Source organism: Pezoporus wallicus, unplaced genomic scaffold (genome assembly GCF_028554395.1).
Source record: "Pezoporus wallicus isolate ANWC-B61680 ecotype Strahan unplaced genomic scaffold, APGP_CSIRO_Pwel_v1 contig_360, whole genome shotgun sequence".
Classification (NCBI taxonomy): domain Eukaryota; kingdom Metazoa; phylum Chordata; class Aves; order Psittaciformes; family Psittacidae; genus Pezoporus; species Pezoporus wallicus.
The window spans coordinates 2,974,759-3,001,559 of record NW_026640059.1 but is presented as its reverse complement, the minus strand read 5'-3'; the positions used below and the strand labels follow the sequence as shown (position 1 = coordinate 3,001,559).

The window sequence follows — 26,801 nt, the reverse complement described above, 5'->3', positions numbered from 1 at the left end:
GTAAGAGTGCTTTTGAGCGAGTGTAGTTTTTTTTGTTTCTTAAGCAGTCTTTAAATAAACTTTCTTGTTTCAAATTCATACACATTGCAACAAATAGGATTATGTTGAGGTTGGACACTAAAAGTAACAAAATAGAATGATTGGGTTGGAAGGGACCTGAAAGATCATTTAATTCCATCCCTCTGCCATGGGCAGGGACACCTTCCTCTAGAAAACTGATTTCTTAAGTGTCAGGTAATTTTCAGTGATGTAAGTTGGATGTAGTTTGGAAGTTTTTAGGTTTTTGGTTTGTTTTTTTTTTAATGATTTGGAGGAGTGCGGTAGTATTCTTGCTGAAAGCACAGTATGTACATTATGCGAAAGTGCAGGTTTGGTACTTTTGCAAAACATGAATTAAGTGCACCTATTCTGAGAAGTGTTGGGAGTTGTTTTCTTACCTTCTGTGGTTTAGTATATAATATTCTCAGGGTCTCAGATTGGCTTTCTTTGTTTAACCGTCAGTGAGCCCATTACTGCTGGCTACAAGAATACTTTAAAAGCTCTCAAACAAGCTTGCAACAAACTTAGTGTGTGGATGATTCAGTTGATTTGTGAAAAGTGGTGCCAAAGAATGTTAAATTTGCACATAAAACTTTCGGAAAGATGTGATGTCTGTACCAGAGATATAGCATGTATAAATTATGTTTCCTGTAAGCGTTTGAGCTGTGTTGCTGTGACTGTTTAGCTAGTGGAAAACAGTAGCTTTAAATGTGGTTTTGATGGAAAAGTTCTACAAAATTAAATAATGCACTTCTTACAGAAGTAAACAAGGAGAATTTGGAAAGCATTTTGGGAATTTATTTTCAAAAATCATGGAAGTAATGTTAAGTTGTGTTGAGTGAATGTTTTTGCAAGAACATACAGCCCTTTTCTCAGTGCAATGTGTCGGTTGTCACCATAAAATAGTTTGGACAGATCTGTCTGAAAACCAGCATGACTTGGTGTAGGTTACTGGGTTTGATCTTTATAGTCAAGGTTTTGTTGAGTGCTTTTAATCATTTTCATTTCCTGCCGAGCTATATCTTCTCTAGAGCAATGCTACAAAGTAGTGTTTTGCCAGTTCTCCAACTGTTCCAGTAGATCAGTATTGCATGGTTACATTATGAATTCTGAAAAGTATTTAGAGATATCCTACATATGTATTTGCAATAGAATGTCTTTCAAGTATGTGTGTTTATATATATGTATATATGTATAAAAACTTCACTGATTCATTTTGTTTGAAATACCTGTACCATAGAAAATTCTCATTTCATCTGGTCTTGTGCAAAAAGGCAGACAGCCTTTTGTTTCTTTCAGACCCATTTATCAATTGATGTTGCTTCTTCCTCAAAGTTCTGTAAACTTAGAAGTAAATGGCTTCAACTGTTCCATCAGAAAGTATTAAGACTCATATTTTCATTGCCACTGCACCATTCTCCTCAGATCTAACAGCCACTTGTTTCATGCTTTGTGTAGGCAGAAGGCTTTTTTTTTTTTCCTCAGGGAATGCTGACTGCTTCTGTGTTTTGTTCTGAATTTGGGGGAACTGATGCAAGTTGAGATGAGGTTTGTTAAATTTACGCTTCAACCTAAAATGTGTAGATCTACCAATTCAAGAGGTTGATCTACATTTGGTGTCTTCTGTGAGCATTTTATAGCAGGTAAACCATAGAAAATGTGCTGAACTGTAATTAAGTTTTTATGTGTTCCGATTGTGTAAGCAATGCTTATATTTCTTCTGTGGCCTATAACCAATGCGGCATGCGTGCTATACCAGTGAGTGGATAGAGTCATGGAGGATGGGATGAGGTTAGAATTGGAGACAGTTTACTGCAGGCTTTTTCAGTTCTGATTAAAATAATGTAAGCCCACTCTGTGCAGCAAGATCTTTTGGTCAACTTAATATTTTACAGGGTTGGTTTTGTGAATCCTGATTGCTTTATATTCTCAAACATGTATATATATAAGAGCATCTTAGCTATTAACTCATATAGTTTATACAGTAGTACAAAGTTAATGTTCACAACTAAAATGCTAATAGGTTTAAAGCCTAGAATTAAACCAAAAAACCTAAAACACTGTTTATCTTTTTCAACGGGAAAAGGTGGCTTGGTGTAGGTCTCTCTGCCCCCTCATTCTTGTGTTATACAGTAGTGCATTATTAAACAGGAGTTACTGTTTTTTCCCTGGTAGTGGTAGGTAAAAGGGCTTTATGAGAGTTGCTGTAAAACTGATCAGAGTTTTTGGTGTTCTGCGTAAAGAGTTACAATAATAGTAAGGAACATAAAAATTTAAGTGAGTTTTCCCTTAGGAAAAAAAGTTACATTGTTTCAAAATGTTTCTTTTTCTTAATCTGTTTTGTGCAGGTGTACACAGTGTAAGTGGCAGCCTTTCTCAATTTCATACATGTATTCTGAAGTCTTTGATCTATAGGGCAATTAATCAGTAGTATAGGTGCTTTTAAATTTTCATCATCTCAACTGATCTTCAGTGTCTGATAATCTCTCTGTATGTGATGAAAACATTTTGTGACAGACTGGGACAGATTTTCTTAAGATTAAGTGCTGTCATAAAATGAATGGTGATTCTGTTAGAGTCTGAAATAGGTTCTTGACCTTATGCGTATGATCACTGGAGGTTATATTTGGGTTGCTGTACCTGTGGAATAGCAACTCTTGAGAAGTGAGCTTGTGTTTCTCATTCTGAGTCAGTTTTTGCAGAAAGAAGGAGTAGGAAAGTGCTGTAGTAGAAAACAATAGCATGGCCAAGCATACTTCTTATCTATAATTTTTCTTAAGTTCAGTTAAAACCAGTAGAATTTTTAAGTCACTAATGACTCTTTCATGAGGGTGAAAGTACTGGTGTATCAGCAGAAGTACCTACTGTTGGATGACTTAAAAGGACTTCCTCATTGATGTTTTTAACACGCATTTTGGGGAAGGAGAAAAGTGCCTTTTATACCCAAGTATAGGAAGGAGAACAAAACTGTAATAAACATGTTTGGATGGTGCATGCTGTGGAGTTGCTGGGATTCTTCAAGTAGTTTTAGGCAAAATTAGTGTTTGAGGGCTTGAAACTGTCTTGCTTGAAGTTTAAATAAGGTATAATAGTATGGAAAAATTTGCGCAGTTACTTGCTTTATTTGTTTATGGTTATGGATGAGGTGTATTTGTGGAAATGCCAATTTTTGGTTTAGTACTAATGAGCATAAACATTAAATACAATAATAAATTATGCATGTGAATGATATGAAGTTGGCTAGCTTATATAATAAAATTCACAACATTCATTTCTTGTACTACATATAGTCTGAGTACAGGCTCTGTGTGTCTCTTACATTTTGCATGGAACAATCTTTATTGAAATAAATTCTTTTTACTTCCACACTACTTCTGCTTTTAAAGTGTTGGTAGCATCTGGGCAGACCAATTTTTTGATAACTGATATTTTTGGGGTTTTAATTAATTATTTTTTTTTCCCATTGCACTCATTCTGGTGTAAGTCTTGCTCTTTCAAGCACTGCTGTTTTGTGCATCCAGTCATGGTGCAAAAATCCCCCCAGAAAAAGGTTATTGTCAGCATGCAGTGGTATTGATTATCTGTAAATGTGTAAGTAAATTATTAAGTGTATCTTCCTTCTCCTTCTGAAGTAAGCAAAAAAGAAGTCCTCTCTACTATCATAAAATTTTATCTTATTTACTGTACAAATCCTTGTATTGTTACGGTGATAGCATAATGGAGGAGGAGTTGTCATCAAGCCCCCAAGGTCTCTAAAAGCCCTCCTCCCCTCCCTTGCCCTTTCTTCCTTTATTCCCCCCCCCCCAATCATTCATTGTGTTCCTTGTTTTGAAATGGCCTCAGGAAATGTGCCTACAGTCTGTATAAATTGGCGTCTATTTCGCGTATTTTCTCTTTAAATAGTGTTGATTTGTGAACAAATGTAAAATATTGAACTACTTGTAGGTTTATCTACAAAAAAAAAAAAACAAAACAAACAAACAAAAAGCACCCACCCACCCCCCTGCAAAACAAACCAAAACAAAAAATCCCCAAAACGAAGAAAAAAACAGAAATGATTCTTGTGGGATTTGCACTGAAGTTCAGTGGGCAAGGAGTGGGCCATTTGTGGTTCAGGGAGGCTTTCTGAACCTAGATCATTGAGGGTGGAAAGTTAATGAACTAATGGATTTGTTTTTTGCAAAGAGACGTGGTACCCCTGAGGAGACTCTACCTTCCACAGAAGGTACATGTGTGCAGAACAGCATTGCTCTTTCCACTGGCAGTTCTTAACTGGGATTGAGGCATGCAGCATCCTCGTTATTCTTTAAAGTCATTAAAATGTTAATATTATACAAATCGTCAATAGAAAAGATTTGCCAAAAAAAACCCACCATGAGTTTACCTTTTCCTAGATTAATGCTGTGGATTTCTACTTTGTAGTGTTGGAATAATGTGATCACATACTGAATCAGAGTTTTAAACTTAGGTTTGGTTTGGTATTTTATCAAAAAGAGAGGAAATATTTCTGTGGGTTTAGGGTTAGGTGTGATATGAGTAGCAGGCTGGGTTCTGATAGTGCTGCTTCTGTGTTCAGTGACCTGTTGTCTGTTATGGGTACTGCATTTTACCTGGGATGCTGCAGTCCCATGCTTGGGTTTTAAAAGGAGATGGAGTGTCAGGGACCTAAATCAGATTGAATGTTACAGCTATTTTTAATCTTTGCTAGTAAGTCTTGTTAAGTTGTAAGTAAACAATCATCTTTCCTTTCTTAAGACTTTTGTGGGTTGGAAGTCATTCTAGTGGAAGAATGAGCCACCTTCCATATGCTGCAGGGTAAGGGTCTGCACATGGGCAGTTGTCCTCAAAGCAGCTTACTTGGGGTATTTGCAGTTGAACAAATAGCTCGCTCATAGTCGCATAGTTCTTGGGTTTTGAAAAGCGTGTCCTTGGCTGTTCTAAGATTTTACCGCAGTGCAATGCAAATGACTTGAATGAAATTTTTAGGGTCTGTCCTTTTTTTGTAGATGAGGAAAGGCAAGCCCAGTAGTTTGTAAAATTTTGTGCCACTGTTTCCACTGTCATTTCACCTTTGACAGGAGTGTATTTAACAGCTATGGGCACGCAGCTGAGCTCTTGAAATGCAGATGTACCTGTCTCTCCCTGTGCCTTCTAGACCTCCAGGATACTGCTGACATATGAGGGTGATGATTCATTCCCAGAAATTCAGCTCTTCTTCATTCCATTTCTGCTGTTCTCGTTATGTTCAAGTATTTTCTTTTAACACTGACTTCATTTAGAATTGAAAACTTAAAGCTATTGTCTTTCAGGAACATTTTTCCTGCTGTTGCACAAGCCTTTCAGACTTTTTCCCCCCCATAACTTTGAGTGAAGTTGTTTTAGGATTGCTGCTTCTAAAGTGGGTCAAGATGGCTCTGAATTTCTCATTAGTCTTCAAAATATCAATACTCATTTTTATTCTTTTGGTCAGGAGAGAGGAAGTAGGCATATTTTTGGTGTCAAATCTTTATATTTGTTCTTCTGTTTCATTCAGAACGGTTTGGTTGGGTTTTTTTTTGTGTTGTTTTTTAAACAATTCTTAAAAGTCTATCCTGACATGACTTCTTTTTTTCCCCATACATGTTATTTGAACTTTAAATAATCAATACAACTACAGAAATAAGACAGAAACTTAATTTATGTCTGAAAATCCTTTTCTTACCTTGCAGAGTTAAATGTAAAAGATCAGACTTTCTGAAGTGTAAGCTTAGATCTAAACTTCAGCTCTGATGGTTTCCAAATTAGTACAGAAGTATAGACAGTTGTTCTATACTACTGTTAGGTTGCAGTGTTCTTAGGAAATAAGTAGTTTCATTGTAGGTGTTTTATAATCCTTCGTTTTCAGGCACTATAGTAATGAACACTGGAGAAATGTTACTGAATGTGTTAAAAAGAACCTTGGTAATGTCACTACTTTGGCTATGTAAGCACTTCCATTCTGTAGTAGTGTCAACTATCTTTTGAACTAGAACTTCCTATATTCAGCCTCTTACCAGTTCAGTTCTTCTAGAAGCTTGCACAAAAGCAGTTGTTACCTTTCTAGAGACGATGCTTTTAAAGCAAGTTTCATAATGGGATGGCAGGTGGGCAGGAGCTTGTACCACGGCAAGGGGAGATTTAATCATTTACAGATGATGCTTTTTCAGAGGCATTTATATTTGTCTCCAGGTGCTGGGATGGGGGAGGTAACTTTAAAACTGGCATTTCTGTATTTTTAATTAAATATTGTTCTGCTAGCCTCTTTAGGCAAAGCATGCAGTTGTAGAATAAGATTCCTGGTGTAATCAGTAGCGTCTTTGAAAATTTACGTTGAAAAGAAGTTAATATTGTTTTTCCACAGTATCCAATCCTTCTGGAGGACAACATCCTTCAGGCCTTCCTGACTAAAGCGTATAGAATCATAGAATAGAATCATAGATATGAAATAAACACGTGTATTTCAAGATGTTTGGGTCTTGTGGAAAATAAATAGTAAGACAGATGAATGTGTAAGAGACAGTTAAGCTTTGTTGAGGTGACTGTAAGTACTGTAGTTACTGACTTTGATTATCCTATGATGTTACTTAACTTACTGATGAAGTTTTTATACAGAACCTTAAAGACTGGTTTGTATGAATCCATATATACCAATAAGTGAATGAAAAATGAGGCTGGTGCGCTATCATTCATTTTTCATTGACCCACTCAGACGAGTAATATTCTGTATGAATATCTTCTGTATGAATGAGAGTTCTGTTTGTATTGGTGAGAGTGACTGTTGGAAGATGTGCTTTGTAAGTTGAGCATTATGAATTGCAAATTGAACCTGTAAGTTGACTTTTAGACTAATGTAGATTGTCCTTAATGGACCTGTAGGAGAGGAAAAAGAAAGGTAAGTTTGTCCATGAACTTGCATGTGTTGTGCAAGAGTCTGAATCTGTAATGGAAAAAATGAAAGAATTGCTAAATCAGAGAGTCTGAAGTGTCTTAGAGTAGTGAATACTCATGGACCTTGTTTTGGATTAAATAGGTGCTATTAAATAGTATGCTCCAGCAATTTACTGTTGACTAAATATGTTGTGTTCTACAGTTGAGAGATGATGTCTTCTGAAAGGCTGTTGACCTTAGTCTTTGTGTATACCATGCATTCTTACAGTTGATCATTAGTAGTTATAACACAAAGCATGAGCTAGTGCTGGGAAGGTGTGGGAAGGTCTGTAAATGGGGAGATGTCTGTCTTCACAGAATCAGCACTGTGTAATTTTGTGTTTCACTTTATGCTTATTTGTTTGCCTCTCCAGGTTGTTTCCATTGTTTATGTATTGTTTAAAGAAATGAAACAATAAGTTTTAGATTACCCTTTGCTTTGTGTTTATTCAGTAACTGCTCAAATTTACATAGTTCATAGTCACAGTTCAGATGAAGTAGGTCATTGGGAGGAGTTGGTGTTCTCATTTTTCCCCCATCTTTCCTCCAGGATATAATGTTCCACAGATTTGTAAGACTAAAGTTGAGGAAGAGCATTTGGGGGAAAAAAGAATAAATTGTATTAAAAGTTGAAATTTAGAGTAAATGAAGTATGTTGGCAGTTTAGGGTTAGTTTCTTTCTTAATCAGTTCCTAAAATGTGAAATTAGTCTGATATTTCTTTCAATTTGTTCAGTCTCCTAGACATGTCAAAACTGTTGCTGCAGTATGACATTTTCTGTTAAGGACTTCTTTTAAACTTTTCATATAGGCTGTTAAATTGCTATTGTGTGGTGAAGCTCTTGTCAGGTCTACCTGTAGTGCTGCCAAACGTTACCTTTTGAGAGGAGGAACAAATCTTTTTTTCCTGGGCTTTAGATTTACTAGAAAAGGAAGTTCTTGGAGGATATTACAGTTTGCTGTAAGGCTTATCAAAACCAATCAACCAAACCCCTTCCTCTTCAAGCTCTCACCCTGAAGCAGCACTTGTTTTGTGATGAGACCAGTAGTACTCCTAGACAATGCCTTGGAGGTAGACCAAATCTGTCAGGCACTACACAGGAGGTACAACACCATCTTTTAAGGAACAATCACATTTTAATCTAGTTACCTCTTTTGCTCCATGCTAGCAGAATAGCTTTTAATTGCTGCAGAACCATTTTAAGCAAAGTGGGGAAGGAAGGGGTTTTGCTGCAGCTCTTGGGTGTATCAGTTGACAAAGTTGTGTGTTTGACTTGCTTCTGCTGCATAAAGCCTGACAGAGCTGGGAAGGAGAGGTGGATATTGTGGTTCCTGCATTTCTGTTACTATTGTCATGGAGCCCTGCCTGTTGTACAGAGGTTCACGCCTTTTTTGGGGGCAGCCTAGAGATGTTTTTTCTCTTGACCTTTATGGGATTACTGTCAGCACTGGTTACTCAGCTCATCTTCTGAGCCCAGAATGGAGCATGGTGCAGGCCGTGAATATTTCTTGCGGGAGGAATCTGGAGAAGTTTAGTGTAGAGATTGCCCACCCAAACAAGGATAAGGCTTGTATCTTAAGGGATGAGTGAAGAGCAAAACACATATATAAAAAAACATACATCAATACTTAATATTGTAAATGATAACTGCCATATGCCATAAGCAAACTACAGACATAGATTCCCACCACCACACACACTCCTCTGAGGGAGTATAATAGTGCAGTAGGCATTTCCTGACACTCCTAGGAGATGTGGATAATACTGGATCATCATCTCCAGTTTTGTTATAAGTCACCTTTGAGCAAAAGCCTAGTTATTAGGATCAGTTTTGATGGCACATTGCTATGACTTCCCTGTCACTCTTTCAGCGGATGGCCAAAGTGAGCTAGATGCAGGAGAACAGCAGTAGGTTATGGTGCCCCTTACTTTCTTCATGCTCCCTCTCTTAGCTTCTGGTTATGTTTTTTGGTGTATAACAGTCAACCTGTTCAAATAACACTATAGAGGAATTTTATACCTGGTTGTTTTGGTAGTTCAGAGATTAGTTGTTTTTATTTGTAAGTGTGTTACAGAGTTGTTAGCTTCTTGAGTGCTGATGTTTCTTAGGCAATGAGGTGTAGCCAGTATATCCTCTTCCAGATATGCTCATTGCTGTACAATGATCAAAACCTCAAAATTTGGAGAAGTATAAATGTTGAGCTCTCCGTTTATCATTAATAGGGGTGCATTTTATCTGCTCTGTAGTTGAAGAATGTGTAGTTCCATATCTTAATATGCTATTTTGAGATATTCTTGGAGCAGACACTAGGCAATGGATCTCCTGTCATTTCCAATACTTGTATTTTAAATTTAACAATATTGGAAGGGTTTATAAAATTTCAAGTAGTGATTAGGTTCTGAGGCAGAAAATGTGTTGCTCTTGACCTTTTCTGGATAACCTCAGCCAAGTTTCATTCAGAGGGAAGGATCCTGGCTAAGGATGCTGAGTTATTGTGTAACAGATTATTTAGTATTATATTGGTGAATGCCCTGTCTTGAAATGGAACTAGACTGTTAGTTCTGTCAGCCTCCCTTGCCTTTTGGACTGTAGGTCAGGACCCCTGTGGTGGCAGTTTTAGATGGCAGCGGTCAGCTCCTGCTCATTTCGTCTGCTGAGGGGCAGGAAATGAGGAAGTGAGAACAGGCTGCAATTACTAGGTGCAAATGTTTGCTCTCAGAACTGCTAACTAACTTTGGTATCCACTCACTTCCTTCAGGGTAGAGAGCGTAAACACTTGAATTCTGTACTTTCAGTGGGTTCTCAGTGCAGTGCTCTGGTGCATTAGACCTAAAGGATTTCATGAAAAGGAATGAGGCAGATGATACTTATGTTTTCTGAAAACTTTGACAAATACTGTGCTGCAATAATCATTTCCAAATTGGTCTGTTTCACCTGGTAGTGTATAGAATTGTGGTAAGTGCTCTGCAGCTGGTCTGTACAAAATTTCAGTAGTGGTGTTTGTGCCCTGTTCTGCAAGTGTGTTTGCAGTCTGTTTAAAACTTCTGAGAATTAACAATGCCCTATTTGGTCTGAGATCTTTGTGAGAACTTTACAGAACTTGTCTAGAAACTTCTTTTGCAAGGATGAGAAGCTATGTCTAGTCTCTAGTACTGTGATTACTAGTTCAAGTGTCTCCTGTTTTTACTGGTTGGTAAATTCCTGCTGGATACTCTTGCTGAAATTCTGTAGGCCAGCTATAGGCTCTTCCTCACTTCCTTCTTAACCACCTCTTGCTTAAGAAGACGAAGTAGCTACTTCTGGTAAAAAGAAGCTGGTGTAAACAATCAAGAATTCAACAGATTCTTAACCGTTTACTGCTGTAAACTGCCTTTCCTTACAATTAATCTTTTAAGGAACTCTTCTAAGTAAGAGGAGCAAGTTCTGTAGTGTTAAGGTCAAAAACACCAGCCAGTTGGTTCCAGCATGTATTAATGCATCATGGGGTTGTTTCTCCCAGGGACAGGATGTTGCACTTCCCTTTAAACTAAATGAATAGGAGGTAGATGGTAATATTTTGCATGAAGTTTTATGTTAGTACCAAAGCTACTTGAATAGAGCTGTTTGACCCTTTTGATTTAAGGAATGACAAAGTTATTTGGAAGAGCTGATGTCTACTTTTAGCTTCTAGGAGGGAGAGATGGAGAAACCTATTCATGACTGTTACTAGCTTTACCTGCTGATGTCATGCTTTTCAGGTGGCAGTAGACTGCTGACAGTGATTGTTCATTCTCAGAGACTTCAATAGGATGGACAAATGTTGAAGAAAAGGGCTTGCATGTGTCTGATCCTGCAGTATGGCAGTACTGTGGCATAAAGGATCTTTTGAGTCTTTTGCTGACTTTTTTTTTTGGTGGATTGATTGCACTTTCATTGTACAATGACATTTTAGTCTAATTTCCTCAAGATGTACTTCTGCTACACTTTGAGCTCAGATGTTTATGTGTTAAAGTTGCATCTTTGAATCATTAGCATTTGGGCAGCGGTTTGTGGAAGTTTTCCAACTAGTGGCTTCTTATAAACATCTCTCTCTTCTGCCAATAACAGACTTGATCTCTCTCCCATTCCCCAAGAAAGGTAATGTTCAGATAAACTGGAGTGCATTTATGTATTTCCTCTCTTTGGACACTGGTTTCTTACTATCTTGATGAATCCAAGAGTAACCACTACTGAAATTACTGGGACTTTGCTTCTGAAAGATTTTCTCAACCTGGGAGTTTGTTTGTTTTGGTTTTTTTTTTTTTTTTTTTTGTTTTCTTCCCAAAGCACCAGCAGAAGCAGTAATCTAGTTTTTGCTTAAATCTGCAAGACTGGAAGGCACAAGCAAGGCATTACAAGTACAACAACTGCAGAGTTCAATTTTAAAATATAACCATTGGAAGAAATCTGGGAATGAGCATGGAAAAACATCTGGATTCTGATCCTGTATTCATATTTGTGGATCACTTACAGGCTTTGTTGTTGATGGGGATCTAGAGAGTTGCATAAATCTTCACTCCTGGGTCAGACTGGGAGATTAGAATCACAGTTGTCTAATAGTGATTTTAGAGATACTTTTGTACAGAATTCTGAAAGATGCCAAATTGTTCTAATGGCATCACAAACTTTATTGCTCAGTTGTCTGTGGGGGTTATGTGTTTGGCTTTTTAGTTTGGTTTTCTTTTTAATCTGCATACAAGCCTGATTTAAGGAAGGGGGGTGAAGAAACATGAACCTGTGAGTTAAATACTCCAAGGGTAGACTTAATCACTGTGATTCTTACATAGCTTTGAGGGTAAATGGTACAGGAAGGCCTCTTCTGTTCAAAAGCTAAACAACTCTTCAGCAGTGGAAATAGTAAACTTTTGCTAAAGCTTTACTGCAGTGACTTACTGTCCAATAGAACTGAGTTATTTAAAGCATTAGGAGTCCTTGCTTTGTTAGAAAAACACTCCTGCAAACAAGCTAGGTCTTTTTTGGAAGATAGTGCTCTTCTAACTTAGTATCTTAGAACTTTAGCAAACCTGATCCCACAAAGCTTCACAGATGCTAATCTGAAGTCAATAGCAGAATAGGAAGCTGCAATGAGAAGCAGAATCCTTCACGCTTACTCTTAAAAGGTAGTAAGATAAGTTCATAATACTATTTCAGACATTTCTGTATATTTATCCCATGGACACGTGTACCCTTTAAAGTTACCTTTTATGGATCTCTCTTGCATTTCCAAAGCAGTTCATGGTGTGTTAATTGTTAAGAGGCAGAAAGCTCTGGGTTTGCATTTATGTTCAATCAGTTCGGAGCAAATAATGTTACAATCATTCCTTGATTTTTATTTATTTTTTTAAAAAAGCATTAGGATTGAAAGTAGGAGGGTTAAACAGTTCACTTATTTAGCTTTTTCTTGAAGAGATCCCAGTTATTAGATGTTAAAGATCGCAGATGTTAAAGATCTTGAACAGATCCCAGTAATTAAATGTGCTTATGTGTAATATACAGAAATGTTTACTGGCTGACCAACCCAGTAAACATAAAAGCAATGCTGCAAATACCTCTTCAGACTAGTGTCTGGTGATTTGCTTGTTTTATACAGGTCACACTACTTTTTTTTTTTAATACAGCAGGCAGTTAAGTTGCAGTTGAGATAAAAAGGTTGTCATGTTGGTTGGGAGATTTTTGATTCACAAAGGGGGAAAATGGCATTGGGAAGTGTTGGTTTAAGTCCATGCTTTGTTTAAAATCAATTTTATTTTTTTTTAAGGAAAACAGGAAAGCTTTCTACTTGGATTACTGTCTGCAATTTTAAATGATTGTCTTCAGTATCAGTTCTTGTAAAATTGCTTGTTCAGGAAGGCTTTAGAAAAGAATTTCCCTGAAGAGGCACCAATGTAGCAAATGTAAATTAAAAAGGCAGTAACTGACCTTTCAATATTACACATAGCAAGATAAGCAAAAAGCGGGGAGGATGACATTCCCCAATTTCTCTGTTACTTTCAGGTTTTGGTTTTTGGAGATTGGGAGCTAAGAATTTTTTTTTCAATGGGTTTGTGATTTGTTTGGTAGGTTTAGGTGTATTGTGACATACCTCTTAAGTTACATACTTGGTTCAGTTTGATTACATACAGGCTAGTAGTTCTGATATCAGGAGAGTGGGAAAAATAGCAGTAGGATTATTTTTATTCTTAAAATATTTGTATTTAACCAAACCTCAAAAAAAAAAAGAGGAGGATGCAGCTTGTTTTGATTTTGTTCAGCAGCCCATTCCCTCCCAATGCAGCAAATGACCTACCCTTATTATGAGCTGTAGTTCTGTTTCTAATACCTAGAAAAATTGACGTTTTGAAATTGCATGTAAAAGTGTACTTTTACTGAAAAGAAGTTCTGCCAGTCATTATGTTTTATTACAAATGCTGGCAAATCCACTCTTCTGTGTCCTTCCTCTACTCACTTGGTGGGTTTTGGGTGGAAGGTGGGGGAGAAGCATACCAGGACTGGTCATGATTTTCTTCTATAATGTCGTACCTTTACTCTTTTACTACTTACAGCTTCTGTTTTCAAGGCTGCTTTGACAATATTTGTAGACTCAAGGATATTTTCTTTCTTCACAGTAATTCTGGGAATAGTGTTTTTTTTTTCCTTAGATGTAAAATGTTAGATCAGTTCTTTTTTTGTATAAAGTAAACCAAACTTAACTTTAAACACTTCATTTTAAATTTTGTTAAATTAAAATGTTTTTGGTGGTTTTTTTTTTTGTTGGGGGGTTAGTTTTTTTTGGTTTTTTTTTTTTTTTTTTCATTTGGCTCAATCGCAAACTTTAGGCAATACTGACATCTGATACCTTGTTGCTACTCTTGCTTGCTATCCCAGATGCTTCTTTATCTATAAAGCATCTTATTCGAAGCACCTTGCATTGGTAAAACACAGTTGTAAACTGATTCACACTAAGCACTAGATAGTAAATTTCAAAAGTTGTTTTGCTGTTACATTGAGACTATTTCTTGTAAGAGTTTCTCTCATTCTCTGATTTCTTCTTTATTGCTGTAGCTTTATGTGAAATACTTACTGAAATATATAGTGTCTGAATAACAGACCAAGCAGATGCATATTCTGCTAACCACTTGATGCATATCCTGTAGCAAGTTATTTAACCACATTTGTGCAAGGGAAATATGTTCAATACAGTTGTTAATTTTGGACATTTGTGGGGTATTTCAACACCTCTAAGTACTTAAATTATAGGGCACAGTATTGTAGGCATGTAATTCTTTGGCCATTAGTACATTGCTGTAAATAAAGAATACCTAGTTAGCTCAAACAGATGACTAAGTAAGTTTGCTAGTTTGCTAACTCTGTGTCAGAGACTATTATCTTCTATTGTACAGGTTGATTTGGGGTCTGGTTAAGCAGAGCAGTGTTGCATTATGATTTATGAGCTGTCAAGCAGCATGTTAGTATGGGGCGAAACTATGAGGACAGTCATTGTCAACACTGCAGAGAAAGTGTAGGGAAGGAGCTCATGTCTGTGATTACCTGCCTTCCCACTGTACAGGCTCTGGAGCTGGGTTCTGTGGATTTGCAGCTCTGAAGTAGAAAAGCATTAAAATTTTGCAAATCATGATTTCGATAACTATTTCTTGAAATCCCCATGAGGTTCATAAGTAGTTTTTCTTCTGATAAATTTTGAGAAACCTTGTGATAACAGAATCAACAAAATGTGGCAGAAACACTGCTCCTGGAGTTACATTTTCCAGAGATATCTTTCTGTAGTTATCATTCTTGAGTCTAAATGATACCGTATTGTTCTGTTTTTACAGATGACTATGGATGAGAAATATGTGAACAGTATTTGGGATCTTCTAAAAAATGCAATCCAAGAAATCCAGCGTAAGAACAATAGCGGTCTCAGTTTTGAGGAGCTGTATAGGAACGCGTATACAATGGTGTTGCATAAACATGGAGAAAAGCTCTACACTGGACTAAGAGAAGTGGTCACTGAGCATCTAATAAACAAGGTATGTCATTTTATGAATTAAAATCAGTGTCTTACACAAAAGAATTCTAAATAGGTACTTAAATGACAAAACCAGAACTTAATTATACGATTGTGATTATATTATTATGTTGCCTTGTGTTGAAATGGTATTGCCATCCTCAAAAATGGTAGCTTAGAGCTAACACCAAGTTTAAATGACTTCACATTCCAGATACTTTTTGCTGTAAATTACTGATGGAGGTCAGACCATATCAAGTATTCGAAAGTGTATAGTAGGAAACAACTTAAGCTGAGGCATAACTGTTGAGAGCTGGGACCTTTTAAGAAAAGGTTTGTGGCCTTTTGGTGGAATTTTATGACTTTCTCAGAACAAATTTTGTTTCGTTTTCTAGTCAGTTTTCTTTTGTTTGTTTGTTTTGGGGTTTGGGTTTTTTTTTCAGTCTGTGGAGCAAAATAAATACCAGTGTAAGAACATGTTTGTTATGGGCTAATGAACTAATTCATAAGTTAATGAGAGTTGTGCTAGGATTACACAGTTTGAAGAGGGGGTAGGCAATGTACAAAAAAATCAGCGTGGCAGCAACGAAAAGTCCTGAATAGCCTGCATTCTAACATTTTAGCCTTTTCAAAACCATGTAATTTGGTCAAAATGTTATGCAGAAATTTCTTGTTTCTGAATATGTGAAGAGCTCTTTTCTCAGATGATACATCTTGTCTTGAATCAGTCTTTGTAAGGAATGGTTAGGGTTGACTAATAATATGTCACTGAAAAAAGTTTAAAACTCATTTTTTAGGAGTCTAGATAATATTTCGTGGTAATAGGATCCTAAGTGTAGGGAAGATGCCTTACTCTTTGTGGTAATATCCATAGCTGCCTGTCTCTGAAAAGAGATAAATATCCTTGTTTGATCCCATACGCTGACTATGGGTCCAGATGGAGTATCTGTTCTGTTATTATAGTATTTGGAAAGGAAAGTCATGTGTGTTGAATGATCACTGCTGGCTGATACACAGAATGCGGTTGGGAGGTTAATGTCTGAATAATGGGGAGTTTCTTGTTCTAACTGCTGTGGCACAGGAGTGTATTATTTCTTCTAAAATCTTAGTTTTTAAAAGTGTGGTCCAGACAAGTATAGTCTAAATTGCTTTGCATGTGGGTCTTTTTAATTGTTTGCATGAGATGAAACATCCTGTATGAAGTAGCTAAATAATTTATGGCTCTCCTCTATACTTGTGGCACATCTGTGGCTCTCAAACACTTCTGTTTTCATCATCTGTGCATTCGTAATCTGCGCTATTCATATAAAATGTGGCAAATGGCTGAGGCTTTTTGTGCCTTGTTCTTGTATATGGCCATGTTTAAAGTCTATACTTAATCATGACACTAACCTTTTGTTCTTCCTCTGCTTTAAATTCATCCTAGTTTAATTAGAGGAGAGCTGCTTATCTTTGTGCTTAGCTATTCTACATGTTAAAAACCACCCATGTGCAAAATTAGTTATTCTGAAGGGCTGATGGGGCAAGCTGACAAAAGAGCAGAAGATCCTTTGAGTTTGTTGTGTTACTGCACTGGCTGAGAGGGTTGCACAGATACCAGCATAGAAAAAAAATGACAATTAAATGCTATTGTATCTGATGCTTAAAAAAATCTAGAGCATCTTCTCTAGTCATCTACTTTTCTAATCTTTAATATGATTAATCAAATTATATCTGTGTGTCCAGGTAACATAAAACAGATGATGATCAGAAGGTTGGATGTTTATTTTCTAAATAAAAATGCTAACTACTGAATTTTAGTAGTAAAATGCTGTAAAGCTTAAAAGGTTAATTTATCCAGGTGTCTGATGATGCCAACCTATAAATGAAATAATCCCAGGGAAAGATTAAACAAAAATAAAAATTGACCTCTGTCAGAAAACTCTGAAGAATAGATAACTTCTGTAGGCTCAAAACTACTCCTTTTGGTGGTTAGCTTAAGAAAATTGAGGTGGTTACAGATGGAGGTATGGGAAAAATAGTGCATTGTTTATTAAGAAATAGGATCAGTTCTATAACAGCATCTTATGATTGTGCCATTAGTACTTGTGAGGTTAAACAAAAACTTTCTCTCTTACACTTATGTAACAGTAGTTTTAGAGGAATCTTGAATTTTCAGTGCCTTTGCAAAAGCAGTTCTCTGTTAAATGTTAAGTAGCTAATTAATAATAAATGCTCTCATCACAAGTCTTTGTAATCTTCAATTCAGAGATTCAATGGATGCTAGAGTTTAGAAGAGGGGGATTTTGCCAACTGAAGTGTTGTTCATAAAAATCTCTTAACTTTTTTATCAAAATGAAAATGTGCAACATGAATAGATTTTAGGAAAGGGCTACATTCAGTTCAGGAAGTATATCTGAGGAGCCAAACCCAAATTTTGAATTGCTAGAATCCTTGAAACATAATTGTAATTTGCTGTCCACAGCTGCTGGTTATCTTCCTACAAAAAAAGTTACATGCCTGTAGTATTTCAGTCATGCTGGTTAATTAAATGTAATGTAAAAGACTAGGTAGAGGCAGTGTATTTGTTCATGTATTTTTACAAATAGTTTTCAGACTTGGAAAGAAAAAAAATCATTTTTGGTGTGGCACAGTTAAAAGAGATATTTATGCTTATTTAATTGCTAGATGAAAATTGTGCTTACTTAGCTTGCTGTTTATTAGAAAGAAACCAAACACTTTAAAGAAGAAAATGACTTGACTTCTGAACAAGAAAACATAATACTGTGTATTGTCTTTACAGCCTGTTTAATGTAAAATGATAGGTGCCAGCATGATCTGTACAAGATACAAGCACACAAGCAAGTTACTAAAAAGTATGCTTGGTTTTGAACATGCAGACCCTAATGGCTTGTAGTTGCAGTCACCAGGTTCTGGCTGCTTGATGAAGGTAAGTAGTAAGCCAAGTAGCTTACTGCACATCATTGACAGGAGTCAGTGGTCTTGAACTACCTTGGCTTTACTACAGGGTAGTAAAAGCTAAACCTTGTCTTTGCCTGTGTATTTACATCATTATTATAGTACATTTAGAACTGAATTTTAAAATAGTGTGGAATAAGAAGTGCTGAAACCTTTTATCTTAATTTAGACATTTAATTCTTGTGCATTTGGTACTTCATTGATTCCTCCCCTTCTTGTCCTTTGGCAATCCTGTAGCTTGATGTGGACACTCTTCCTTCATGTTTCTCAAGCCTAGTCTCTTACTTTTTCACTCAAATGTTGTAAAAGTGTTTTAAAAAAATAAACACACAAAGCTTAGTTTGCAGTTCTCTAAATCACTTGATGATAAACAACATCACTTGTGTTGGAATTAAAAAACTTCAAGTTAAAAAGTTTGCAGGATAATATTTTTAAAGTTTCCTTAGTTTTTACAAACACTTCATAGTCTAGTGAAATCTAAACCTGTGACTTGCAAAATACTGTGCACCCTCTGTGTGTGTGAGTCAAAGGAATTGATTGGTTTGTTTGCCAGGCCCAGTACAGTTTGGTTGTTTCTTCTGTCCAGTGTGTGTGTCAGATTGAGGTGTAGGAGACTCTTCTAAACTTAAATGAGCTGAAATGTGCTGGTTTGAGGAGGTACTAGAGCATTACTGAACAGGCAGAGGTGCTTGGGATGTTCTCATGCCTTGTAGGACTTCTTGATCTTACTGAACATTTGTATTACTTTCTGTGGCTGACATGACCAGAATGCGTTACAACATGGTGGTCATTGCTCTTGCAGCTGTTAGAGTTCAGTAGCAGCAGTGCGTGCAATTTCAGAGTAGTAGTGAAGGCACACATGTAAGAAACTCCTTCGGTAAGGAGGGTATGGAGCCAGTCATTGTGTTAAGTATAGAAGGAATTGTAGTGGTACAGAAGATTTAGGGTGAAGAAAGTGTTTCTACTCTGGGGCTTACAAAATAATGTCTAGAATCCTTGGCAAGCTTTAAAATTTGCTACAGTGCTGTTGCAGAAGGAAGGGGAGAGAGAAGATAGGAAGTAATTTCAAGCTCCTTTTAGAGTTTGAAATGATGTCTATGAAATAGGAATGGCATGAGGAGTTGTGTAGGAGACGAATTGATTAGTGAGCATTACAGTTTACTGTAAGTCTGAAGTCTGCAATTTTATGGAGGGCAAAAAGATGCAAGGGAATTCCCAGGTAGTGAATGCAATTCAGAATTGTCAATATTCTTCAGTTGTGGTTGGTTTGTTGTTGTTTTTTTTCCTTTCAGTGAACAGGTGGTTTTGGTAAAGTTAATCTGTTGGGATGGTAAGATTTTAGAATACTGTTTCTTGCACTACTTGGACTTTTGTAGAAGATGAGGAAACTGTTAATAGAAGTTTTGAGACTTTGAGCCCTTGATTCAGCAAGTGCTGTTCTATACTGCTGCTGCACACAGGAGGTTCTGGCTATCCTTACAGTAGTGGAAATTATGTAATTGAGCTATTTGTGTTGCTGTGTCAGGCTAGGCACTGTAAGAGAAAAAATATAAGGCCATAAGTCTGCTTTGTGTACATTTAGTAGAGAGTTATTTAAAGGTATTGAAAGCTTATGCCAATTCTTCAGAGATTGGCGGGGGAGGATGCTATATTTCCTTGAGAGTTGAGCCTGAAGTTATGTAGAAGATTTCATTCTTGCAAATACAAGATGACCTTACGTATGTTATAAAGTTGTTTAGTTTTGAGACTATATGAACAGTCCTTTTTAAGCTGGATGTGCCTGCCAGTTTACTGCGTAGCTGCAAAGATTGTCATAGAAATCACTATAAGCTCAGATAGTTGAAAGTAGCACTCTGCTGATAAAAAATCCTTTGGGATTCAAATTTTCTAAGGCTTTGGAAGAGCAGCAGCTCTGTCTCTGAAGGAAGGGCTTCCTCCTCTGTAGAAGAGTTTGGATTTCCAGGGGTTTTTAATTACAAGTCATTTATTGCACCACAGGGGTCTGACTGCACCTTTGCATGGCTAAGATGTTTTGTGCGTTATACTAGTTTTCCTGTACTATTGCCTTATTCACAGTCCATAGAAGGAATGTGTTCAGTGCTCATTAACTACACAGCTATTGTAAGCAGTAATTTGGTTGACTTTTGTAGCAACCGAAAGAACAGCTTCCCAAACCTGTCTGCAGCTTAAAGTAAATGTAGGAGAATGTCATTGAGAAGCTTCACAGAGACTTTTAGAGTAGTTTTGTTGTACTGCACCCATTCCTGGATTTAATATATATTTCCATAGAGCCACATGGCATACTATATGGAGCAGAGGGGGCACAGATCTCTGCATTCCTCTGTCTATTTGGAGGCTTGTAGCAAAAGGGGGTGCTTGCCACCAGGTGGCAATGACTACAGTTTGGTGTGTGATTTGGCACTGGCTGGTCTAGGAGGATTATTCTGATGGATGTGTTACAAAGGCGTGCTGCCTCTGTGTTTTAAAAAAAAAAAATCCCTACCCTGGTTATCTGTGCTTGTAAACTACACAGGTGTTTAGTTTTGGTTTGGTAAATTTTAGTAGTGTAGTTGATCTACCAATGTTTTTCCATATTGACTAAAGAAGTGAAAGCAACTATGCCATGATTGTTTCTTTTTTGGAAGATTTCTCTTTTGGAAGATTTTGCACACACTTTACAAGCACAGTTGGTGAAGTTTTTAATGCGTATTTACATTTTAGCTAAAACCTACATAGATTCGATGACAACAGAGCACACCTTTGGGAAACCCAAGGGTAAATGATAATCACTATCATAAGGAATGGCACTGTGACTTACAACTTCATACTGTGTTTTCCAAAAGTAAGGAGGAGGGGCCTTGCTCAGGTCTTGGGAGTAGGTGTTTGAAGATTTTGCAGAGCTTTGAATAACCTACAAACATATCTGTATTACCTAGATTCAATGAAAAGGTGAAGAGCTTCTCCAGAGGAGACCATTGTGTTTGTATGCTATGCTATGCTGTGCTATGTTTCTGGTTCATCTAAGTTTATGGAGTATATATATAGTAGTGTGGCAGACTGTTGTTTTTGCCTAATAACATTGTAAAAATTAAATGACAGAATGAAGCCTGTCAGATGGTTGTGTCTGATGTTGGTGCATCTTGTGGCTGCTTGTCATGTGTGTTTCGGTTTGCTCTTTGAATGCTCTGTGCTATATCACACAAGTATAAATGCAAATCTGTAAATGTAAAAATATGTTCTGTTCCATTACAAAAAAGACAGGATGTATTCTGCAACTTGTATCAGAAGTCAGTTGATGCAGTTAAACTCTGAAATATTTTTTTTTTTACATTCCCTCAGGTTTCTCTTTTACATGTGTTTAAAGCTTGAGCACTGTTGTATGTGCCTACTGTGTGAAAATCAAAATATGGAACTGAATCTTCTCTGGTTTTATGAGTGAGGAGGAGTGTCAAAAAGAATAAAGCTTGAAATTGATGGGACAAATGAATCAACTAACATACACATTTGTAAAATGATGACTTTAGTTTGTAGTATGGAGTCTTGTTGGCAATTATGGACTATTAGTGTAAGAGTCTGGTCTTTACCAAGTGATTGTTTCCTTTCAGAACTGTTGTTTGCTGTAACTTTGTGCTGTCTCAGCATGTCTTTCTAAATGTCATCATGGCCAGTTTTCCACCTGTACTTACTCCTGTTTTAACATTCACCAGTACTACCCAATAATCTGAGGTTACTTGTGATAGTAATGTTAACATTAATGGGAACACTATAGCACTGGAAATGAAGCATTTGAGTTGTAGAAAATACTTTTAATATTAGAGTTTTCAGGTATTCCCTTGAAATGTAATATCCATGTTTATTTTGTTGCTCTTGTTTCTAGCCTGTTTTTTCTTACTTGTGTGAAGTCTTACTTTTCCACAGAAGTGAAGTACAAAGTGGGGATGATCAGCCTCCAGGAAATGCAAGAACTTGTTTGGAATATTCAAGTTCATAGAGGAACAAGATTTTTTTTTTATTTTTTCTTTTTCAAGCAAAGCTTGTAGAAATACAGGTGGTGCAGGAGAAACTGACTTGGGTTTATGACAATGTGCTGCTTTTTTTTTTGCTTCAGGTGCGAGAAGATGTTTTAAACTCCTTGAATAACAACTTTCTACAAACACTAAATCAAGCATGGAATGATCATCAAACAGCAATGGTGATGATTAGAGACATTCTGATGTATATGGTGGGTATTCTGCTTTTTCACACCTTTAACTTGATGCAATAAATTGTCTCTTGTCAAAAATGAACAGATGAGATGCAGGGGTAAAAAACCAAGGCATCCTTACCGGTCTTGTTCCCAAGACTGCTCTCTGTTCTTTGTTTTGAGTTTGCTGTGTGCATGCAAGAATTATTACAGGTGTGTGATAAATTATAATTGGATTCTTCTTTGAGGTTATCTCATTATCACTTGAAAAATGCATCTGAAAAGTGGTTGGAATTCACAATTCTTAAAAAATGTCAGACCCATTCTGGCAAGTTACAGATGTTTTTTGCATGTGGTGCTTTCTTACTGTGGGAAGTATGGTGTAAAGTGTCCTGAAACTTACAATACAGTTGTTCTTTAAGCTTAAGGGTTTGAAAAGGGTAACTTTGCTTAGGTACAGTCTGTGTCCTTGAATGTTGAATTTTAATTTAATCCTTTGCTATTCATCTACAGCTTGGGTACAGTATTATTTTATGCTCTGTCCCTCACAGTGTTCAAGACCAGGTTGGACGAGGCCTTGGGTGATATGGCTTAGTGTGAGGTGTCCCTGCCCATGGCAGGGGGGTTGGAACTAGATGATCTTAAGGTCCTTTCCAACCCTAACGATTCTATGATTAAGCAGTATACATAGTTTTTAGTTCTAAAAGAAAAAAGAAAAGCATTCCTTGCTTAATAGCTAATAGAAAAGGCCTTTTTTGAGAGAGAGTGCCTTAGATTTTTGTGTCTGGATTGTGTTATGCTTTAGGTAGTTGGTATATGTTTAAATTGCCAGAGTGGTGGGCATGTTCAGAGGATGCAGGAGAGTGTATTTTTGCATAGCTTCTAGCTAAAGGCTTTACCTTCAGGAAGGAAAAGAAATATGTGTTGAAATACTGTGGTTTGTTTGGTTTTATGTAATATCTTGTTTTCCGAACTGTCATGCTGAAGGTAGAGCTTCATGCAGTATTAGCCAGTGAAGGTCAGGTAATGCTTTCTTTTTATTTGTCAAAGGCAGGGTGATGATCTGAGATTGTACTCTTACCTGCTGAGCAGTTGATCTTAAGATCTTGTAGCTCTTAAAGTTCTCATGCTGTAACATTGAACTTCTTTGTATTAGCTGTGAAATCCTGCTTGGTTAAAAAGCTACTAAAAGCTGAGGAATTTCAAAGAGTAATTGTTGAAGACACAGTTTAAAATTTAATTATTTTTTTGTTAATGGATTTACTCGCTTTTGTGCTGTGGGGTTTGGTTTTGGTGGTTTGGTGGGTTTTTTGGAGGGAGGAGTGGTTTTGTTTGGGTGGTTGAGTTTTGGGTATTTAAGTTGGGAAAAGACCACATATCTAAAGATAGAGGACTGGACAACATGCCTTCAGTGATAGTTAATGATCTGTGTATCTTATCTTGGAAGAAGAAAGATTGAGAAAGTCTTATTTTGAAGATGTACGATTTTTACTATGAGAAATCCTGGAATCACTGTTATGTCCTCTACAGAACAAATACAAATCAGTTGCTGCTAGGTGCATCTGGACAAAGTCAAGAGTAGCTAACAATTAGAATAATGCTCACCAAAGCTAGTGGTGAATTTTCAGAGACATGAAGACATGGAATTCAAAGCTTTTTAAGGGAGTAGCTGATTATGTTTTAGCCATATACATAAAACTGATATGTTTTAGCCATATACTATGTATTATTTCAGTACCGAAAGTGCTGGATGCTTCAAGGTGTGTAGGTGGTCAGAGAGGATAATGCAGTGTTATCTGTTGCTCTAGAATTCAGTAAATCTTTGACCCTTCAGGCAGGGTAAGAGAAAGCTGTCTTATCAGCTATTCCTGTTTTATTTGGGTTTTTTTGTGTATTGACCAGAAAACTGAGGATGAAGCCTTCCCTTTGGGGAAGGGTTACATGCTTCAGTTAGCACTTTTGAGGGGAGATGAGAGCTATTTCCCGAGTATTTCTTGTGCTCAGGAGAGCAATGTCTTAACTTTTGTTTGAAGCTTTCAAGTGCAATTAGGACAGTCTTCTCTTTTGCCAATGAAATTCCAGAAGATGGCGACCTGAAGCATTTGTGCAAGTGCAAATTGGACTTCACTGTGTTATAATTTAGATTCAGAACAGAATAAAAACCAAAGAAATATGAATATATAGTCCTTCATGAGCTATTTGACAGTTCCTAGTTTCAAGTGGGTGTGCAGTTGAGACCTCCACGACTAATTATTTGCCTCTTGTAGACTTGTACCAAAATGAGACCCAAAGAAAGAGAAAAGAGGCATCCACAATAAAATGTATAGTGTAAAAGTAAAAATATAGTAAATTTTTATTTCAGAATGTTTGTATAAAGTTGTCAAACTTTAGAAGCTTAAACATAATGTAACATGGGTTTTATGATTATAAATTGGATCTTTATTAAATAGAACCGTCTAACACAAGGAACTGATAGAATGGGCAGACTCCTTCTTTTCTTTGACTTGGAGTGCATAATACAAATTGTCATTAGAAAACACATGCTTTTTTTTTTTACAGACTAAAGTATAAGCTATGGTTTAAAAGAAGACTGGTCTGAAAAATTTGAAGTTTCAGCTTTGTCACTGGGGTATCCTGTTGAGTCAAAGGTGATTCTGCTCATTGGAAAGACTAAGAGCAGGAAACTTCTAGTCTTAGTATGTGTTTGTTCAAAAAGCTTGAAAAAGCTGCTAGTATCACAAAATTATAAAGCAAGGAACATCTGCCAAAGATGAGACCTGACTGCTCTTCAAAGCAACAGTTTTCAATAACTTCATAAAATAAGGAATGATTTGTTCTTTTTTATTACTTTGAGTCTGAATCAGATGTAGTTTTATAGTGATGTGTTTGTCAGCTGTTGTTTATACTTTTTTACTCAAGTGCGGCTAATATAATTTACATTTAAAGTATTTTATCTTAAGAAAACCAAACACTGTAAACTCAGTCACCAGACATTGTTAATTGATATGCTTGTGTTCCACCAGAAGTATATTCAATTATATAATGCTTATAAATAAAAGATAACCCAGTCCTTCTCCTCATATCCTGTAGGCTGTCTTAACTCCTTACCCATTGGTTTCAGGAAAAATACCCATTGGTACCCAGCAAACCACAGTCTGACATTAGCATCCTCTTGAATTCTGATCTTACAATCACTAGGCTGAAGAATGTAGGAGAGTACATTTTAAACTATATCTGGTTTAATGCCACATATGTTTTCAAGTTTATTTTCACCCCTTAGCTCCTACATGATCTAAATCAAAACAAATACCTTTTTGTCTTAATTTTCACTCTGTTTAATTTTGCCACTTCTAAATTAAAACTAATTCAAATAGATGTTTTTTTAGAAAGGTGTATGTTTTGTACACTGGGGTTTGTGCATTGTTATGATACGTGCTGTCTGGGGTTTGTGGCAGGATTTTGTTTTATATGCACAACATCTTCTGCAAGACACTCATAAAGCTTGCCCCATAGCTGCATTTTTAAGCATATTATCTTCTCTTGTGTCATGGTTACTATCTGGTAAAAGTCTGCTTGGTTTCAGGTCTGTTGCATTTCCACTGTAAGGTTTTGCAATCTTGAATTGCACAATAACGCTAAATCCAACTTTCTTGAGACGTTCCAGTTCCCACAATTGAATTTGAAGTTTGCATGGTTCCACTGTATTTTGTAGGGTATGTGCACTAGCTCTCCTCCTTCTATTTTACATATTTAGGCTACAGGAATCAGTGCCAGAATAGATGTAGTAGTCTGTAAATTCATGGCACTGTGTAGCAAGCAGTGAGGTACCAAAGCAGTGAAGTCATGTCCTAAGTAGCGTCTTCAGTGAGTCAAACCATGTACTAAGACATGTTGAAGTAGTGAAGTAATGTATTGCACTTGGGCATATCTGAAATTCAGTCTCACTTTTGGCTGCAGCATACCTAAAGTAGTTTCTATTTAGCTACTGTATGTAACAGGAGCAGTGGAGGTTCAGTTGTTTGGTCTTCTTTTCAAGCTGCGTAAGTGTATTTTTGGAATGTCTTGGGGAAACTGGGCTAAACTGGATTCTGTGGTGTCCCTTCTTTACTATTTGTACTTGCTAAATTTAAAGCAGTTTCAGGTATGCAAGCACAGCAGTCACACACCCCTGGCTGCATTATAGGCATGTGGGTAGTGCCAGTTAGTGTCAGAAGTGAACAATTACTCTTACTAATACAGCTGTGTGTTTTGCAGAGGGCAGAGCATTCTCTTCTTGCCTGTCCAGTGCACAAAGCCAGTGTCTTGATTTAAGCTGGCACTGAGATCTGCAATGTGAGTTTTGATCTTAGGGCCTATGACTCTCATTGTTCATGGCTTATGCACAAGGTAGTAAGGAGAAGGGGTGTTTTTATTTTGAGAACAAGGGACCTTCCTCTCTCTCTCTCTCTCTCTCTCTCTCTGTATGTGTGTGTGTATATATATATATACACACACACACACAAGGGTGTCTGAAGGCTACATCATCCAGGTGCATCTATGCAGAGATGGGCAAAATGTGGCTGGTGATACTTAACAGTAGGTAACTTGGTTTATTTGAGTTCAGAATTACTCTGCAGTTTAAGCAACATTGTAGTTCATGAATAATTGCTCTCTGAAACTCCACCCTTGTC

General features: G+C 36.8%; 1 protein-coding gene across 1 annotated transcript in view; it reads left to right on the top strand.

Moving 5' to 3' along the window:
* CUL3 (cullin 3) overlaps window positions 1–26,801 on the top strand; it is a 58,747-nt gene that overhangs the window by 3,310 nt on the left and 28,636 nt on the right. The window contains exons 2-3 of the mRNA XM_057417164.1: window positions 14,815–15,012; window positions 22,057–22,170. Coding sequence (XP_057273147.1) covers window positions 14,815–15,012; window positions 22,057–22,170 — 312 coding nt within the window. The remainder of the gene's footprint in view (window positions 1–14,814; window positions 15,013–22,056; window positions 22,171–26,801) is intronic.